The 19,610-nt window shown below is 31.9% G+C and overlaps 2 protein-coding genes across 7 annotated transcripts; one reads left to right on the top strand and one right to left on the bottom strand.

Moving 5' to 3' along the window:
- The first annotated feature begins 1,300 nt into the window (after nt 1-1,300).
- LOC137815303 (Pentatricopeptide repeat (PPR) superfamily protein) lies at nt 1,301-3,495 on the top strand. Its single transcript, XM_068618443.2, has one exon. It carries the CDS (start codon nt 1,301-1,303, stop codon nt 3,134-3,136), a length of 1,836 nt encoding a protein of 611 aa, XP_068474544.1. The 3' UTR covers nt 3,137-3,495.
- Nucleotides 3,454-14,802, bottom strand: LOC137815302 (putative acyl-activating enzyme 16, chloroplastic). 6 transcript variants are annotated; one of them, XR_011081728.2, is made up of 18 exons: nt 14,433-14,772; nt 13,774-13,965; nt 12,445-12,559; nt 11,720-11,807; nt 11,083-11,294; nt 10,438-10,556; nt 9,584-9,733; nt 9,423-9,490; nt 8,984-9,089; nt 8,112-8,270; nt 7,126-7,179; nt 6,964-7,044; nt 6,334-6,471; nt 5,692-5,851; nt 5,267-5,399; nt 4,998-5,143; nt 3,871-3,928; nt 3,454-3,786 (listed from the first exon to the last, which is right to left on the bottom strand). XR_011081728.2 is itself a non-coding variant. In XM_090295393.1 (18 exons), the coding sequence occupies exons 4-18, from the start codon at nt 11,803-11,805 to the stop codon at nt 3,694-3,696; spliced, it is 1,710 nt and encodes a 569-aa protein (XP_090151519.1). In that variant the 5' UTR covers nt 11,806-11,812; nt 12,445-12,559; nt 13,774-13,965; nt 14,433-14,802; the 3' UTR covers nt 3,454-3,693. The 6 variants fall into 6 exon arrangements, 4 of the variants coding, with proteins under 4 accessions (XP_090151519.1, XP_068474541.1, XP_068474542.1 ...); XR_016515610.1 differs by having other exon boundaries at nt 11,720-11,812; nt 14,433-14,737; XM_090295393.1 differs by having other exon boundaries at nt 5,267-5,346; nt 11,720-11,812; nt 14,433-14,802.
- Between the last annotated feature and the right edge of the window lie 4,808 nt (nt 14,803-19,610).

Genomic DNA, 19,610 nt, shown 5'->3' with positions numbered 1-19,610 from the left:
ATAGTCAATCCTTATCTCTTCTTTGTGACTGAAATTTTTGTGAAGAGGGTCTTTCAAGATATCAACTTATTATTATTGGAAATAAATTGATAAAGAAGAAAAGTGATGATAGGATGTGAGATGTTTTACAGTGATATCAACGATCAGAAATTAAAATGATAATGGAACAAAAGTTATGATAGGATGTGAGATGTTTGATGGTGGTACCAACGATAATAGAACAGAAAATTAAAATAGTATTTTTTATGAGATCAAGGAGACATGCGTGGTTTGATTGAGTTGTTCTTTCTTCTGCATATCACATCCATCAATATTTTTCTAATAAAAAGACTTCCAGAGGTACCAAAGGTTGACAAGTGTCCCTAAAGAATTGAATGTTTTAAATCTTTTTTTTTTGGTTCAAGAAGATCTCATATTTGACTTTAATATTTACTATTTAGAATCACTCTGATTCATTTCTCTTTCTTGACATCATAGTTACAAACAAAAAGAATGCATTTATTTTCTTTAATATATATTAGACGAGACTTACAAACCTGTCATTTCAAATAAACATGCTGTATATTTGATATTTTTAATAAAATTATACTTACTGTTCTTTTAAATTTTAAATAGATATTTAATTCTTATATATTTTAAAGTTAAAATCTCTTTTTAATCTTTTATATTTTGTTTAGAATAAAGATAAAGTAAAAAAAATAAATGAAAATAAAGTAAAAAGTGAGATACTTTAAATGAAAAGAAAGACAATGGAAAGTAAATACAAAGGAGTAGATTTAATTGACGTGAAAAAATTAAAATTAATTAAATAATATTGTGAGTTATCAAAATATTGTTGATTTAATCTAAATAATAATAATTATGAGTTAAAATTGAAAAACGATTAATTAAGAAGCTATTATTTTATAAAATTGAAAATAACATTAATTTTTTTAAAAATATATAATATATTTCAATAACTAATTGCGTCACATAAAAAATCACATCAATTGAAAGAAAAATTGATAGATATGATTAAAACACACCTGACCTTTATCACGTTATATTACCTAAACTATTTATTTTTCATGTAGTGTACTTGGTGTTTTCTTGAAATATTTTTTTTTTACTATGGCGGAGAAAGAAAAGGTTTGATGAAGTTGTGATTTATTTAATCTGCAACTAAAAAGATTATTTAACCTTCGTATTACACAGTTTGATTTTAACTAAAAGTAATGACTGGTGCAGAATTGATCTTCCACCATGAATCATTCATAAACTATTTATTGTAGGGCGACTGCAAAATTTATGAAGGTTTTGAATGTCCGTCGCTCAGTTTCTCCATTCTCAACTGTGCTCCGTGCCAAGGCAGAGCCCGTGCCTGGTCAAGAAGATTCATGCGCAAATCATAAAAGCTGGTCTCAACCATTATGAACCCATCCCCAACACACTTTTACATGCATATGGCAAATGTGGTCTGGTAGAAGACGCAATCCAACTGTTCGACGCATTGCCCCGCCGAAACCCAGTCGCATGGGCCTCCCTCCTCACCGCCTGCAACCTCGCCAACCGCCCTCACCGTGCCCTCTCCATCTCACGCTCCCTTCTCGCCGCCGGCTTCGACCCCGACCACTTCGTCTTCGCCTCCCTCGTCAAAGCTTGTTCTAACTTGGGTGCTCTTCACGTGAAACAAGGGAAACAAGTGCATGTTCGCTTCTTCCTCTCACCATTCTCCGATGATGACGTTGTCAAGTCATCTTTGGTCGACATGTACGCGAAATTCGGGTTGCCCGATTACGGGCGTGCCGTTTTCGACTCCATTTCTTCGTTGAATTCGATTTCCTGGACTGCCATGATATCTGGGTATGCGCGAAGTGGGCGAAAGTTGGAGGCTTTTCAACTGTTTCGTCAAACGCCGTATCGGAACTTGTTTGCTTGGACTGCTTTGATTTCCGGGTTGGTCCAGAGTGGGAATGGGTTTGAGGCGTTGCACATGTTTGTTGAAATGCGGCATGATGGGGTTAGTGTAACAGACCCGTTGGTTCTGTCCAGTGTGGTTGGTGCTTGTTCTAATTTAGCTCTCTGGGAGCTGGGTAAACAGATGCACTGTCTGGTTATAGCCCTTGGCTATGAGTCTTGCTTGTTTATAAGCAATGCATTTGTAGATATGTATGCCAAATGCAGTGACCTTGTTGCTGCAAAGTATATCTTCTGGGACATGTGCAGAAAGGATGTGGTTTCTTGGACTTCTATAATTGTTGGCAGTGCCCAACATGGACAGGCTGAGGAGGCTCTGGGTCTGTATGATGGCATGGTTTTGGCTGGGGTTAAGCCAAATGAGGTGACCTTTGTTGGGTTGATTCATGCATGTAGCCATGCTGGCCTAGTTAGCAAGGGCAGGGCTTTGTTCAAGTCTATGGTTGAAGATTATGGAATTAAGCCCTCTCTTCAGCACTATACTTGTTTGCTAGATCTTTTTAGTCGATCAGGGCATCTTCATGAGGCTGAGAGTCTCATTAGAACTATGCCAGTCAGCCCTGATGAACCCACTTGGGCTGCTTTGCTTAGTGCTTGCAAGCAGCATGGTAACACCCAGATGGCAGTTAGGATTGCTGATCATCTGTTAAATTTAAAACCAGAAGAATCTTCTTCTTATATATTGTTATCTAACGTATATGCCGGAGCTGGTATGTGGGAGAATGTTTCTAAAGTGAGAAAGTTAATGATGGTCATGGAAGTAAAAAAGGAACCAGGTTATAGCTGCATCGACTTGGGAAAGGAAAGCCATGTGTTTTATGCTGGAGAGACTTCTCACCCAATGAAGAATGAGATTATAGGTTTAGTTAGGGAGTTAGATGCAGAGATGAGGAAAAGGGGTTACGCTCCTGATACTAGCTCGGTTTTACATGATATGGATCAACAAGAGAAGGAAAGACAACTTTTCTGGCACAGTGAGAGGTTGGCTGTGGCTTATGGGCTTCTAAAGGCTGTTCCAGGGACTATAATACGTATAGTGAAAAATCTTCGTGTTTGTGGAGACTGTCATACTGTTCTCAAACTGATCAGCACTATAACAAATAGGGAAATTTATGTCCGAGATGCCAAAAGATATCACCATTTTAAGGATGGGAGTTGTTCTTGCCATGACTTCTGGTGATTTGAGAACTCTGATTTAAATTTCCATACTTTTAGTGTATATTTGTTTGCAAGTCTAAGCTTGCATGTATGAAGATTTTCAGGTCAAACACAAAAACAAAGGAAAGCACTGAAGTTAAAGTTTGATGCTTCCTGATTGACTATTATCGATTTTCACAGAGCTAAACAAAGCATGCTGATAATGCTTTTTAGCCCTAAGCAATAATTTTTCTCTATTACTTGTTATTTCAACGCCACTTGGCCTGTAACCTGCTACTTACGGATGTGTAAGTTGAATTTGGGAGACTTGAAAGCCATGACAGCTATTTGAGTTGGCACCCATCAGTTAAAACCATTTTAATGCATTAAATTTAAATGCAATTGAGTAGCATTATCCGTTTTTGTGTTGTGAGAATATATAATAACAAAAGAATTCTCATACTAACTTTTAATGAAAGAAACAGTATTCTACATTATGTAAGAGGTGAAAGAATTGTCACCAGACGGAAAAGGTTTTTAAGGATTTTCCTACTTCCAATATACAGTAAAACCCATACGTCGGCATTAAGAACTAAATTTTTACTTGTATAGATTCTCTATTTGGTCCCTGTATTGAGCCACAACTTTATCCCTTCGAATTTTCATGGTGGGTGTCATAAGGCCATTATCAATCTGTCATGGTAGTAAACATTAATGAGGAACGTTAATCCAGATAAGTAAATAGTATAGATATATGACTTTAAAGTTTAATCTAACCGTGAAGGGGTCATTTACGACAAGGACTGGTCCAATTTGAAATGGAGACTCTGATGTCCTGCATCACAAAGACAGGAAAGAAAGGAGAACGGGTATCAAAATAACTTAAGGGACAATAAAGACACAGGAGTTTAAGAAAGAAAACTACATTTTATTTTCAGAGAAGTGTACAAAGACATCACTGTAACCCCAACCAAGTTGGGACTTAACAATCATTTGCACCACACCACAACAAAATATCATTAAATAAATAAAACAAACAAAACAGATTGGACAGACCAAACTAAACCCACTAAATATCAGAAAATCTGTAGTTAAACTACTTAAGAAAGAAAACAACTTTGTTAAAAGTCAATTATATATTTCTTTCCCTTGCTTTTGGTTCTGAAAGAACAAAACTAAGTAAACCATTTTGACTTTTCAAGGAATCTAGTTATGGGAAGTCTAAAATCCTTGCCATCGTTGGTAAAAAAACTACAAAGAAAAAGCTGCATCAATTTTCGTACAGCAGCAAAAATTGTTGATCTGTTCCTCATCTATTTCCGCATGCCAGAGAAAAAAGGGAATTCATATTGCACATATTTGAACAATTAAAAAAGTATGTGACAGATCACAGCTAGTGTTGATGAGAACAAAGGATGGAACCACAGCAGATTTTTCTGTACCCATGAAAGTGCACCAAAATCCACTACAGTCCTTATCTCTTTACCATAGTCTTGGATGCACTTATTGACCACATCCAAGAGCCAGTTACATAATACATGCTCTTTAAAGATGATGTAGTTATAGTTGAAAAATGAAGTGTGGAAATAAACGAAAATTTAGGGATGATGAGACAAGTTTTGAAGCTTATGTCGTATAAAAGTATGACAGCATATAGATTATAAGTTTAGGGTGCAACAACCCTAACTTAGGGGGTAAAACTAGGAGAAACTCTTTGACCAAATGTCACCCATGTATCCAGGATTCGTCATTCGAAGTGGTGAAGATTCATAAACCTAAACTAAATTATAACTGTTTTATAGTTAAAAATGTCCTTGTAAACAGATAAACAATAATATGCCATTGCAATTTAAAAGCGTAAAATTTCTTTGTAATTCGTTACAACAAACGAGACACAATCTTACCATGTCCTTAATTCTTTACATATTAGGCTGGTCACGTTTTCCTGAACGACATCTGAACTGTTAGGATCTATAATTGATGACTCCCTTGCTGCCTTAAGGACTTCTTCATTGTTGGGAACAATGACAGCCCCTAAACGTCGCTTATCCTATATGTTAAAGTAGTCATCAAAGAAGCATAAATTCTTGCATTTTGTAATACCTGGAGATGTATTTCATTTCATATGTAAAGTTTTGAGCCATAAAATTTAGACAGCAAGATTTAAATTCACCTGTCCAATAACAACAATTTGATGTATGAGGCTACTCCTCATGGCAGCTTCTTCAAGCTCTCCGGGTTCAACATTTTCACCTTCTCTTGTTGAAACATGTGATTAGTATGGAAAAAACTGATGACCAACAAGCCTTTTATGCAGTGTGAAAAATCAAAGATGCAGTTAAGTAAAAAATGGAAAATAAGTCTTAAAGCCTCACATCAACTAAGAATAAGTGCACCTTGATTCTGTTCAGTTACAAATGCCAAGTTTAAGTTTACTAACAGAGTAACAGTGTCCATTAATCACATCTAATAATTGATCGAATCATAAAATTAATAGAAAGCATACATAAGTGTATAACACACATGCAAACACACGGGAAAGGAGGAAACATTTATTCATATGATCCAAAGATCAACATACATAAACTTCTGTTGTACCTGTAGAAAGCACAATAGTGTCTTTAGCACGACCATCCACAACAATTACTCCGCTGGAATTTCGACTCCGCCCAGTTGAATGATGGGGAACAATCCAACCAATATCCCCGGTATTCAGCCAGCCATCCCTGTCTAAGACCTGATTTGTAGCTGAAGGATTCTGATCCAAGAATAAGAAATGTAACTGAGTGAGATAATTTGATCCAGCATATCTCAAGTCAACAAGATCACATTCCATGCAAATGATTGTAAACTTTTAAGTAAGCAACACTTCTTGATTGCTTGACCCTTACACAAGTTACTGGTACATCACGGGAAATGTATTTCACGAAAAAATAGAATTCTTCATCTGAAGATAAGTCCTTGCTTTAATCTTTAAGTTTGGCAGACATTCAAATATTTCCAAACGAATAAATCTAAAATCCTACAACTCCAATATAAAAGGAGGTAGAAACAAGAAAGCCCGAAATGTAATAAAGATATGCATATTTTTATATATACACATGCCCAACCAATTGTTATATTTTCGTCAACATGCTCTCTCTCTCTCTCCCTCCCTCCCTCCCTCTTTCTGTCTGACAGATGTACAAACACACATGTGAACCCAAGACAACATGTTTGAATTTTGATAGAGTAGACTACCTTGTAGTATCCCTTCATCAATTGTGGACCTCGGACTTTCAAAATTCCCTTTGAACCAGGTGGGAGAACCTCATCAGTCTCAGAATCTATGACTTTGAATTCTGTATGCTTAATTGGATGCCCAACAGACCCAATAACCTTCAAAAGATTGCATTGATAACATTTTCAGATATAAGCACAACTCTTAGCAGACACAAAATACAAACTAATTAGATGAATGAAAATTGTGTAATTATTATGAATATCTGGCTCTAGATAGACTGTTGACAAAAACAAAATGTTCAGTGTGTTTGCTATTAACAGAAAGTATAATGATGGTATCTTAAGAAAAATAAATATAAAGATTAAAAATAATTACAAACAAAATAACTACAGATTAAGTAGGCATGCCAACACCTCATTTCACCCTTTTTGTTTTAACAAACCCAAAAATTGTTCTCAATTGACAAGTTTACTTTTCAAAAAAGGGGAGACATCAAGAGAAACAGTTATGTACTGAGGTACAGAGAGAGAAAGCAGTAGGAGTTCAAAAATTTAAGATATAAAATGACATGCTTAATCATTCATTATAAGTAGAGTACCAAGTTTTGGTAACAGAAGGGAAATGCAGTTGATAAATCTACTGCTTACATTACAACTAAGTTGTCGGGCAGCAATAACTGGTGAAGTTTCTGTTAAACCATATCCATTCTGCACAGTCACACCAATAGCCTGCATATTATTTTAAAAAATGTGAGAAAAATTTCAAAAAGAAAAACCCTGCCTTAATGTTACATGTTTGAAGTATCAGACCTCAAAAAATCTATCTACGTGAGAAGATAGGCTACCACCACCACTTATTCCAGCCTGCAGAGTGCCAGAGGATTTTGCTTATCATGAGTAGAAAAATGATCCATTGTTACACACCCACACCTCAAAAATAAGAAAAAAGAACACAAAAAAAAGTAAACGCTGATATTTGGATTATTTTCCAGTGAAAGGTAAATACAAAAGGATAACAAATCCTACTGCCCAGAGCTAGGCTCCTCTAGCACAACCCAAGAAGTTGCTCTCCTCCACAAAATAAAAAGACCCCCCTTAACCAACGGCAAAATAGAATACTAATAGGATCCCCATTCCCCCTCCATGGTTGATTTTCTCCCACAAAAATATTCTTCTCTCCCCTCTAATTTCTATTCCCACAAGTTATGCCACCTTAGCCATCCTATTCTTCTTTCTCACATATACTCTTCCCCATCATGGCTTGCTCCTTATGGGCTAGTGGTTCACAAAAGCCCACTTATTCTTTGGGCCTCATAATCCATTTATAAGATGGAATGGATGAAACTGTGGGGCAATCCCTAATATAGAGGTAAATGTAACTGCATTGCTTCCATTTATATGTCCTGCAAAAATTGTCCTTGGGAATATACCCTTCATTTAAAAAAGTTAATTTATAGAGTCACGAGTAGGATCATGGTGTAAAATAGTAAGAGGTAAAGAATTGACAGAAAAATTTCTATGAATAAACTTCCATAAAAATACAACAGATTTCCTCACAAAGTATTTTCAATCTAAGAATAATTATCCACACAAAATTAGATAAATTCATAAGAAATTACTCATTAAGAGCTCTTTAAACTTCTTTAACGAAGTAAGTGGTCATTTACTCCTAAACTGGATTTATTTTCCCCAAACTTTTTGCAAGAGCAATCAGTCAATATGGTACTCCACAAAAAGAGACATAGTAAAATAAACACAAAATATTTAATTACAAAGCATATTTAAGAATAAAAGACCTTTGAAATTCCAATAGCTGAATGAATTTTACTGTAGACCAGTTTCGTTGCCAGCAAATGAACTGGAAATAATATTGTGGCAATAATTCTGGCCCATAACCAATCCAACATAGAATGAAGATACGAAGGCGGCTTTTGATCCTTCATTAGACATTTACCCTACAGATATACGAAAAAATATATATTTAAAGCAATATGTTAGAGCAGAATTAGAGCTACTTCTGTTCGTAAATTTAATCAAATTTGACATGTTCTATTAATAATTGTCAAGAGTAAACCCGAGACAAGGTATGACATTGATCAGAAATAAATTTGAGAGTAACCCCCTAAATTTGTCCTTGAGAAATACAACAAATCATATTACGAAGGCCCATACATTAGTTACATTTAACAGTCCATAAGAGTGTAAAAATCCCATTCCATCTAGTCCCTTGGTAAGCACAAAGTGTAGGTCATATGGGTCCTTGTTTTACGGACCAATGAGGGATTTCATATTTTTGGGAATTAAAGTGACCACCCCTAAATTTCTCAAGGATGAATTCAAGGGTTCACTCCAAAATTTGAATAAGAGTAAGATAGGATTAGACAATATAAGGGTTGGGCCTATTCCTTTGGGGTATGACCCATTTTACGAGACAAATCCAATTTGTTGAGTTGAGACACAATGGTACCTCAAATCACATCATATCAACAAAATGCCACTTAATCTACATTCTTTCTCATTATTTGGATTAGCTCATTTACAGCTCCTTTTTTTATCTTCTTTTGAGAAAAAAATTGGGTAAAATAAGTCTTTACTAAAGCATAGAAAACAGATTTCAAGGTAGAGAATGATGATTTTCGGAGACCTACAGAAAGAGTGATGACCATACCTCATAAATACGCCTGCATTCCATGTACCTCAAGCTGGCCCTTATGAATGTGAGTGCGACAAGCTTTCTGACTAGGGAGCTTGTAGATATCTGTTTCTGGATCCCACTACAGGAATCAAGAATACATACAATTTTCAAAATTGACATTAAATACTCTTACAAAGTGGGTTTAGCCCAACTCAACCCTACAAAATAGCCTTTGTAAGACGGTATCATTGAGGTATGTTAGAGATATGATTTGATTACATTAAATAGGAAAATACGATATAACTTGATTACATCAAATAGGAAAAATATTTCTCGCTATTAATTATTTTTATTAGTATATATGTATCTCTTCATTATAAATAAGAATATGGGTGTACACCACATAATTACAAGTAATCATTTCAACAAATAGAATGGACTGTCTTCATACAATTCCTTGGAAAGGATTTACCTGTATAAAGTTTCATAAACTAAAGGAACAGAAATCAAGTAATGTGGCTGATAACGTCTCAAATCATCCTATAAAGCATAAAATATAGCATATTAATACATGACACTGCATTGTCTTTTATAACAAATCATACATGAAAAGTATTATGAAAATAATAATACCTTCAACTTTCTCACAGTTGTGTATACTTGCTCAACGCCGCACGAGAAAATGAAATATTCAGAAGCTCTTTCATATGCATGCCAGGAAGGCAACATACTTAGAAATCTATCCCCAACTTCAGCAGGTACAATATCCCCTAAGTTTTTTATCTAGAAATTCATTACCAAAGATAAACAACATCGATGATCAGTTAAAAAGCAAAGAAATCTTTAACTGAAACCAATTTAAAAACCTGGAAAACTTCATAAAGCAAAGAAAATAAAGTACAGATTAACAAAAGGTGACTGTGAGCAGAAAAGGAGGCCCACATTTCCAATGTGCTCTCTCTCTCTTTGCCCGTACAAATGTTGCAATAAATATTAAGAGGGTGTTTTATCCTCTCCTAGTTATACTCTTCACTTTTCTTCAAATAAAATTTTATTATAAAATTGGAAATGCGTGAATTAAGTAACGAAGATATGGGAGAGGGATGGAGACAATATGTAGTTACTGTACAATGAATGTGAATTACCCCCAGCCTAGGCATCAACTTAAACATGAATTAAGTAACGAAGCTATGAGAGAGAGATGGAGACAATATGCAATGACTGTAGGTTGAAGCACTATTGCTGTTAATTACCCTCAGCCTACAATCAAGTCAACCAATATACAGAGGAATACTACAAAAATATTTTGCCAACCAATCTAGCTCCAGTCACTCCACCTAGAAATGGAATAATCCACAATTAATAACAATTGATTCATATACATTTTATTAGTTCATAACCTCAACATAGTTTTCTATACTTAATCAACACATCCTGTCTAAAAAACCATTGCCGCAATAAACTCTATAAAAGGTTAGCCATCAAACCTGATGCAAAAGATTCTGATGGGTTAGCATAACACCTTTTGGATTTCCAGTAGTTCCACTTGTGTATACAAGGGTAGCAATGTCATCAGATTTGATTGCTTCATACATGTAGTGCTTCCCTGCAATCACAAACAAAGTTTTAGAGAATTGGATTGCAGCTTCTTTAGATGATAAATACAAAGTTCAATATGTCCTTCTACTGCAAAATAAACAAACACATAATTTCGTATTATAAAAATAAGAACAGTCTTAAACATAACTCTATTGGGAAGGAGATATATTTTTGGCTTCTCTGTGGTCATTAATATCTCAGATGTGCATAGAGAGTTGGAAGCCTTGCTGCATTGTTTAGTTCCCTGCCCACCCCACCCCAAACTTTTCTTTTTGATATTCAATTTTTATTATATTTAGTCTTATCTGTTATGGAGAAATTCTTAGACTCTGATGGAAACCGTCCACAATCCATCAGACTCACTAGCAGTACTTTTCTATCTTTCACTTAAGTATCTCCTCCTTTTGTGTGTGTGTGTGTGTGTGTAAGAGAGAGAGAGTCTATTCTAGTACTTTCCCTGTGAACAAAAGATAACACATTGAGTGATAAATATATTTAATCGACATTTACAGAGCAATATCCAGGTGACATACTATTATCAAGAGAATCAAACAATACTCTGCGACTCTCTTGTCCCAAATGTACGACTTCCATGAAAGTATAGACAGGCACCCCCTTTTCTCCTTCACTGACTAGGCCTGATTTTTCTCCCCAAAGCAGAATAATAAATCTCATTGAAGTCTTCGAATAAAACAGTTTTGCAATCCGATTAAACATTTCAGGATTGTCCACAGCTAGTGCAACACTGAATAAGAATAGCAGCAGTTAGCTTAGCATCATTCTATTGGATAATAAGTAGAGACTAGCATTTAAAAATGTGAAAATGCACTAGCATGGTCAAGGAACGTGTAAGTATAAACATTGTTGCTTGTATTCAACAAACTCAACCTCTAGTACAACTGTGAAACACTATTACTACAATTATTGTTGTTGCTGCTGCTGTTGCATAAATGCAATTCAATTAATATTGATTAAATCTTTTAACGCTAAGGTGGAAGGCAAAACTCAAATCACAAAAGCTGGAAGGCATAGTGAAGACGCCCAGTGCATTGCTTTTTATTTACTTGTCGAATGATTGAGTATGCATTAATTTTAACACAAATTAAGGTAGATGTAGAATGAGTATACAATAATAGATACAATCTGTTTGACCGAAAGTATTAATTAAACCTTTCAGAATGGTTGTAAATTTGCAGCAGTTCTTCAATTGATGACCTCGAACCCCTTACCACATTGATTGCCCCACATGCCATCATACCTAAACTAAAATCATAACATGGATGTGATCAAGAAAAAATAACTACTATTGTAGGGGTATAGGTGCTACACAACTCAAAAGCTTGTGAATACTATAAATCTGCTACTGAGCTTAGCACCAGTCCAGATGTCAGTGTAAAAAATGATTTTGCTTCAGTAAACACAAGAAAGGTAGAATGTTCAGCTTTGGAGTAAGATGATGAAGAGAAATCTAATTACCAAAGTATTTTGCTTGGCGTTTTCTTCAAAGAATAAAATATGAACATAAAAATTTAGGTTACAGAGTTAACTGCATTGGAAGCAACATAGCAACCTCCTATTTACCAGTTACTATAGACTTAAACAGCAATCCTAGTAACACACAGTCATAAACAAAAGTAATTATTGTAAGACAAGTAATATTTAAACAAGGGCGATACTTTTTACAAAACAGAACTGCAAATATAGTTTTTGTTTACAATATATTGGCACCATCTCATATTTTGCTTATGTTATTATTGTGCTATAAAAAATCTAAAAATGTAATTTTTATTTTGTTTGTCTTGAAAAGCTTGTGCACATATAAATTGTGCAGCTAGCATGTTCCGAAACACAATACAGTGAGAACAGATAAAGAAAATAAACTCTGCTCCACACACCTTGATCTGCTACAAGCCAGCGACAAGAATTATCAGCAAAAAGTGCAAGCTTTTCATAGGGTCTTACTCCAATAACTCTCAAACCTTCAGCAAAGTCCAATATTGCATCCTCCAACTGAAATTTAGATTAGAGAGATAAAGAGAATCAGAATAGCATGCCACTAAATGACATGGCTATGGATAAATTTCTCATGTAACAAAAAAACATTAATTTTATACGTCAAGCTCATAAAAGTTTATTATTATTTGATTTGATTTTCATTCTGTCAATAAACCTTTATATTAAAATACAATTTTATTAAGAATCACATATTTAATATTATGGAGCATATGGCATCAACACGATAACATATAATTCAACAATCATTCAAAATAACCACACTCATATTCTATAAAAAGTTACTTAATGGTGTTGGAGATCCTACATCAACTAGAGATAAGGACAATTCATAGTATATAAGTAGGTGCAAACCTCACCTTACTAGCCGGTTTTGTAAGGTTGAGTTAGGTTTAAAGTTCACCCCTTAAGAATATGTAATGAATGGAAATGAGAAAAGGGTAAATGAGGAAAATGAGGTGACAGCTAGCAAGGACCACGCTACAACCAATCTGTAAGGTGCAGCTTGAGACCCAAAATAACCAACATTCGATTCAAGGACCATGTGCAGAGGGGTAAATATAATTCACATTTATAGAGAGAGAAGTCATGTATTAAATTGTACGGGCTGGACCTCCTTTCTTGGGTTCTTTCTTTTCTTCAAAAACTCTATAGATTGTTATAATAGCAAACATATGTTATTATGCTCATCTTTATCCTATGTCACGTATCCATGACCATTTGGGGTATACATATCCAGGTAGAGGTGTCTCAACATCCATAGCCTTTCATTTTTATGTAAAGAACGTCCTCTACAAAGTCGTCTACTTAGAAACAAAGCCTACAGTCACTCCCCCATACCCTAATCATACCCAATTCCAACAATGGTGTGCTGAAGAAAGAGTGTATGGGATTAAGCCACGCATTAGAACATATGCTCACAACATTACAGTTCCAGTTAGTGGAGACAATGATTAATAAAACTAACAGAAAGAGACATACAACACTAACAACACTAAGTTGGTTACATGGAGCATACCGAGCCTTTGAGTTTTGTAAAAAATTAGTTCTTCATATAAGCTACTTAGAGTTTTCCTTGGCTTTCCTCTACCTTACATATGTGCTATCCCTTCTACAATATTTTCTTCTAACTAGTGCTTTTATCGGTCTTCTCACATGTCTAGACCGTCTAGACCGAAAAGGAGATATAACATGAAAAAAAATATATACACCTCTTTGTATGTCATAGTTGAAGGAGGATCATGATACGGATCCACTAATGCTATTTTGTCACCATACTTCTCGGCAGAAGATCTCCAAATATCAGGAACAGCTTTCCACTCGTCTGAGGCCACAACATCACTACCAGATAGTAACGAACTTTCTAGAAAGGGGGAGCACCTTCTTGTCAGCGGTTTCTCTGTCTACATGCAAAATTTGGCGGTTGGAACTCAGAAGAATCAGAACAAAAACGTAATTAAAAACAACAAAAAATGACATCCAACATCCTCTAGACACAGAGAAATACGAACAGTGCGGGCATGGTTATCATATCTATACAAAGCACAAGAGCGATACTAGCTAATCATAATTCATAACCTAACATCGTTAAACAACAACCAAGCGAAACCGATTCTTCAAAAAAAAAAAAAAATATCAGGCAAACACAATTTTCACACCAAAACTTAAAAACGCCAGACGTAACAAACTTATATGCCAAATTTCATTGAGTTCGAACATTGAAGAGTTTCCCCTAAAAATTTGCCCTGACAAAAAAAAATTAAAACAAAAACAAATAACGAGCAAGAGCAAGAGCGAAGTCGGAATGAAAGATGCGAGGAGTGAAGCGAATTTGTAGAATGTCGAAGTAGCGCGAAGAAGGTAAAATTACTTTAGGTTCAAATTGGCAAAAGACAGTTGGATGAAGTTTGATTCCGGTGAAGTTGTTACGAGCGAATACGAACGGAAAGAGAATTGCAGAATAAGAGAAGGTGGAAGCATAGCTGGAGCTTATAGGAATCGGCGGCGACATGGATTTGGCAGAAGAACGGAGAAGAAGATGAAGCACGTTACTCGCCGATATATGAGAGTGAGTGCGAGAGAAGAGTTTGTTAGAAAGAGAAAGGAGAGTGGTCGCTGTTGCTGGTCAACTCAATGGCGAGTTTGACCGTTGCATTGCTTGTTTGGTGCCAACAACAAACAAAGAAAATCATTATTTATGAACTTAGGATATGCGTTTAATGGAAGTATGAATTAAATGCATTTTACTTCGAATAAACTATCACAATTAGTAATGTTTTCCTTCTTTCACCACGTGGGAAGCACTACAATATAAAAACAAATTTGGCACTTTCTTCCTGCACCCCTCAAATTTTTAAAACTCCCAACAAATTTTACATGTCTTATTAATAGCATTTTTATTTATAAAATGAAACAATCAAATTCTCCATAACTTTCTTGATAAAAAAATTGAATAGATATTATTCTGTCTTGTGGAATCTCTAGAATAATAAAATTATTTAAATAATAAACGTTCATTACTCTTTCTCCAAGTTATATTATGTTGTATATATTAGCGCTAGGAACAATTCGATTTTTTTTCAATGTTTAGGAAATTGTTTTATTTAATTTCTAATATTTAAAACCAAGTTAAACAATAAACCCATAGAACAACAATAAAACAAATTCATCATTAAAACCACTAAATTCAACCCATAGAACAAGTCTTAAATAATCACAATATAAACATGTTTCATTCAAAATTGTAGATATTTCATAAAAAAAAATGTCATTGTTATTGATTATTTAAGTTGATTAACATCTTGTTGATAAGTTATAGTATAGATAAGTTGTTTAAGGGAGATTTTAGTTGAGGTTCAAGTTAAAACATATTACTTTAATGGAAGAAAGTGTTCTGATTATATATTTAGGATTATATATTGAGATGATATGATAATAATGGAGTTCATCCAAAATTACAAACTATAACATGTTTGTTTTATATGATGAATAATAATAATAACAATAATTATTTTAGACTAAAAGTTATAGTTGATAATTAGAGTGTAGTTTTTTTAGTTAAGAGTTTGTCTAAGCATCACAATTGGATTGTGACTTTACTCACATAATCGTGAAATAATTATCGCAACCTACAACATATTAGTGAGATAATTCGCTCTCTTGTAAAACAATAATATATTCAAATAACATGATAATAGCGGAGTTCATCCAAAATTACAAATTATAATATGTTTGTTTTATACGGTCAACAATAATAGTAATAATAATAATAACCACTAGACTAAAAGTTATAGTTGATAATCAAAGTGTAATTTTTATTATTTAAGAGTGTAACCCCAAACATCACAACTTGTCTGTGACTTGATTTACCTAGGCCTACCGTAAAAGAGACATCATATCAATTTTCTTTTCTTTAAAACTGGTCTCACTAAAAAAAATGTAATGTCGCTCAAGCGAGAAAGACTGTTCAACCACTTAAACCAGATAAACTCGCTAAAATCATATGTATCAAGTAATGAAATGTTTTTGTGTTGATTTATACATATACGGTATGTGTTCATGTGTGTGGTTGATGACACATATATGTGTGTATGCAATTTCACCTTACACTTTGTGTTGTATATTGTATTTGATTCATGTGATGATATTTTATGGGTGTTATAATTTTGGTTTGTATATTATGACTTTTTTATGAATGTGTGGTAAGAAGCACCTAAATGGTATCATAATCCTAATGATCATGGTACTAAATATGAAACTTGTTATGAAAATGATATATATGATAGTTTTATGTTATTGATCACATGAGAATAAAATTGATAAGAAATAGAAATTGATTTGTGTACTACATTGTCATGAGGTGCAGAAAAACATTATAATACAAGAAGTAGTGGAAGATAAATTTCCAATACATTTATAATGGTTTAAATGTTAATATTTAATCAGTTATGCAATATTTTTTTTATAAATATAGGGTGCAACAAATTATTGTGAATTAATGAAATGTAATTACAAATTATTTTATTATTAAATAGAAAGTGAATCAAATAATTGATTAAGTATTTTATAGTATAATTATAATTTTGACTAGTATATTCACACACTTTATATATATATATATATATATATATATATATATATATATTAATGGATGTAATTAGTATAGTCATAATAAATAGGATGTTAGAAAACATAAAATACGATTCTATTTAGTGACGAAAAATATTTAAGAAAATTACTTTATATAATGAAACATTTCCTTCGATTGTAAATCTTCTAAAATAAAATAATAAATTATAATCCTTGCTCTGTTTAGTACAAACAATAGTAAAAGGTGATATTATATATTAAAAAATTAACTTATTTTGAATATTAAAAGCAAATGCATAATTTAATTTTAGTTGATTAAAATAAACGCATTTTAAAAATATTAATATTTTAAAAGATGAATATGTAACTTTAAATATATAAAATTATGATGCAAATAATTTTAATATTAATATAATTTTGTAGTCTATGTAGGACCACCTTATAAAGTTATAGTGATCCCATTGAAAACTATTAACCAAAACCACACGTTACAATTTATACGTCTTTGTCTTTTTTTCATATTAAAAGCAAGCTACCTAGCTTCCTATGTTTCACGTTATGTTTAAAATTATTCTTCCACTAAATAAATTTAATTTTAAAATAATAATAATCATCATGAGGAAATCTTTAAATTAATCTTCAACACTATACGATTATTAATTTTCATTTCTGATATTTTAAAAGCTTTATTTTATTTACAATTATGAAATAGTTATCTATTTAATAATTAATATTTATATTTCATCTTGACAGAAAAAATATTTTTTTTATAGAAAAATCAAATATTAATTATGAAAATATAAAAAAGTTGTCAAATACACAGATATCATATAATCAGATAACAACAACACTGTTTTTTTTTCGTTTTTCAATTTATCAGAATGCATAATTATATTAATTAAAATAATTATGAATAATGAACTTATTTTAATTTTAATTATCTAGAATAATAATGATTACTATATGTTCATTAATTACGGTGATTGAGATTGTTTTAAGATAAAGTAATTAGACTATTTAAAGTATTGTGATATTTTTTTTGGAATTTAACAAATTTCATTGAGTTTTTGTTTTATTTTATATCTTGGTTTATTTATTCGTCTTTTAGAGAGTGACGTTTCATTTATTTGAAGAGAATGAGAAAATATAATTTGTAGTTTGTGAGAAAATTAGGAAAAAGAATATTACAATAGATTTCTAAAAATGTATGTAATTAGTTTCAGAATTAGCCAAAATGAATTTGTTAATATAAATATATATTTTATATTAAATTTATTTTAAAAAAATGTCTGTTAGGTGTGATATTTTTTTGTATATCTAGTATGGATATTATTTAGTTTTAGTCTCTTGGTATTTTTTTAGTTTTTTTTTAATTTATCAATTTTTGGTCCATCTGTTAGTTTTTTTTTCTATTTTGAAAAGTTTAATGTGTCCTTTTTTTCTAATAACAATAATTAGAAATTGAATTTATTAGTTGTGTTTCCATCTAATATATTCAAATTTATAAAATAAAAATTCTCAAAAAGATCTTTCTCTTTGAGTCATTTTCTAAGTTAACGAATAATAAATAAAATACATTAATATTTCAGCTTTTAATTAGTAATTATGCGTTAGAAACTAACCACATAAAATTAAAAATGTATTGAATTTTTTATTGCAAAGTTTGAATATTTTTTAGTAGTAATTCTCATAATTTCCTTTATCATGCGTAAAGTAAAAATAAAATTAAACGATATAAACCTTTTAAAAGACGTATAACATTACCTCTACGTAATCACTAAATATGTTTATAAAGGATAGATTGTTAATTTTTTAGTATTATTTGATTAATTGACTTTTTACCTATAAATACTAAAAACAATAACTTTTAGGAAACAATACATATATTTTTTAAACTTGTATACATGCAACTATGACAAGGATATGTTTGGACGAGTATTAGAAGATAAAATTTAAAATTTATTAAAATTTGTAATTATTTTTTAATTTAAAGAATTAAACAGAACAATTAAAATAATTAAATTTTTGTATTTCTTATAAAGTTATTAAAGGTGAACACGAAAATACAATTTTATATTTTTTTTATAGTGAAATAGAGGAGATGTGAAGCCCAGATTTTGCTCAAAACAAAATTTACACAATATTTTTTCTGAAAGGCTTGGTTTGTAAAATTAAAAAAAAAAAACTAGTTTAATTATTTACTCGTAATATTTAAAGAATTGCGTTTTATATCATTTTTAATTATTTTAATATCCATATGAATATATTCCTTTCGTGAAATTATTTGATGGGAAGTAATTAATCAAGACGAGTTGTTTATAATATGATATAAAAGACTATCTAGTAATAAGATATACTTTTTTAAGAAGTGATCAAATCTTATAAATATTTATTTAAAGTAATAAATCTATTTGATTATTTTTGTAAATTAATAAATATAAAATATTTTAAATAATAAATATTCCAACCTCAAATCTATTAAAATAGTATAATTAGATCAATCATTCTATTTGTTCTTAATATAGTGAAATAGTAAAATTTAAATCTAATTCAAACTCATATTTACATAAATTATAAATCTTAAACCCTAAATTCTAAGATCATCTAAATCCTAAATCCTAAAATCACAAACTATAAATTTTAAACTCTAAATCTTAAGTCTTAAATTCTAAAATCTTATAAACCCTAAACTCTAAACTAAATCACAAACTATAAATTTTAAACTCTAAATCTTAAATCCTAAATTCTAAGTTCTTGTAACCCTAAACCCTAAACTGAAATCACAAACTATAAATTTTAAACTCTCTAAATCTTATGTACTAAATTCTAAACCATTCAATATTTGCTGAAAAGTTAATTTCTTATTTTTTTTGATCTTGTGAGTTAAAAAAGGGAAAAAGTTAGAAAAGGTATATCTGGGATAGGTATTGTGAGTGGCTAAGGTGGTTGGGGTTATGAT

This window comes from Phaseolus vulgaris, chromosome 1 (genome assembly GCF_051622355.1).
Source record: "Phaseolus vulgaris cultivar YP4 chromosome 1, ASM5162235v1, whole genome shotgun sequence".
Lineage (NCBI taxonomy): Eukaryota > Viridiplantae > Streptophyta > Magnoliopsida > Fabales > Fabaceae > Phaseolus > Phaseolus vulgaris.
The sequence above is the reverse complement of the archived record's forward strand: the minus strand, read 5'-3'. Positions and strand labels throughout refer to the sequence as shown.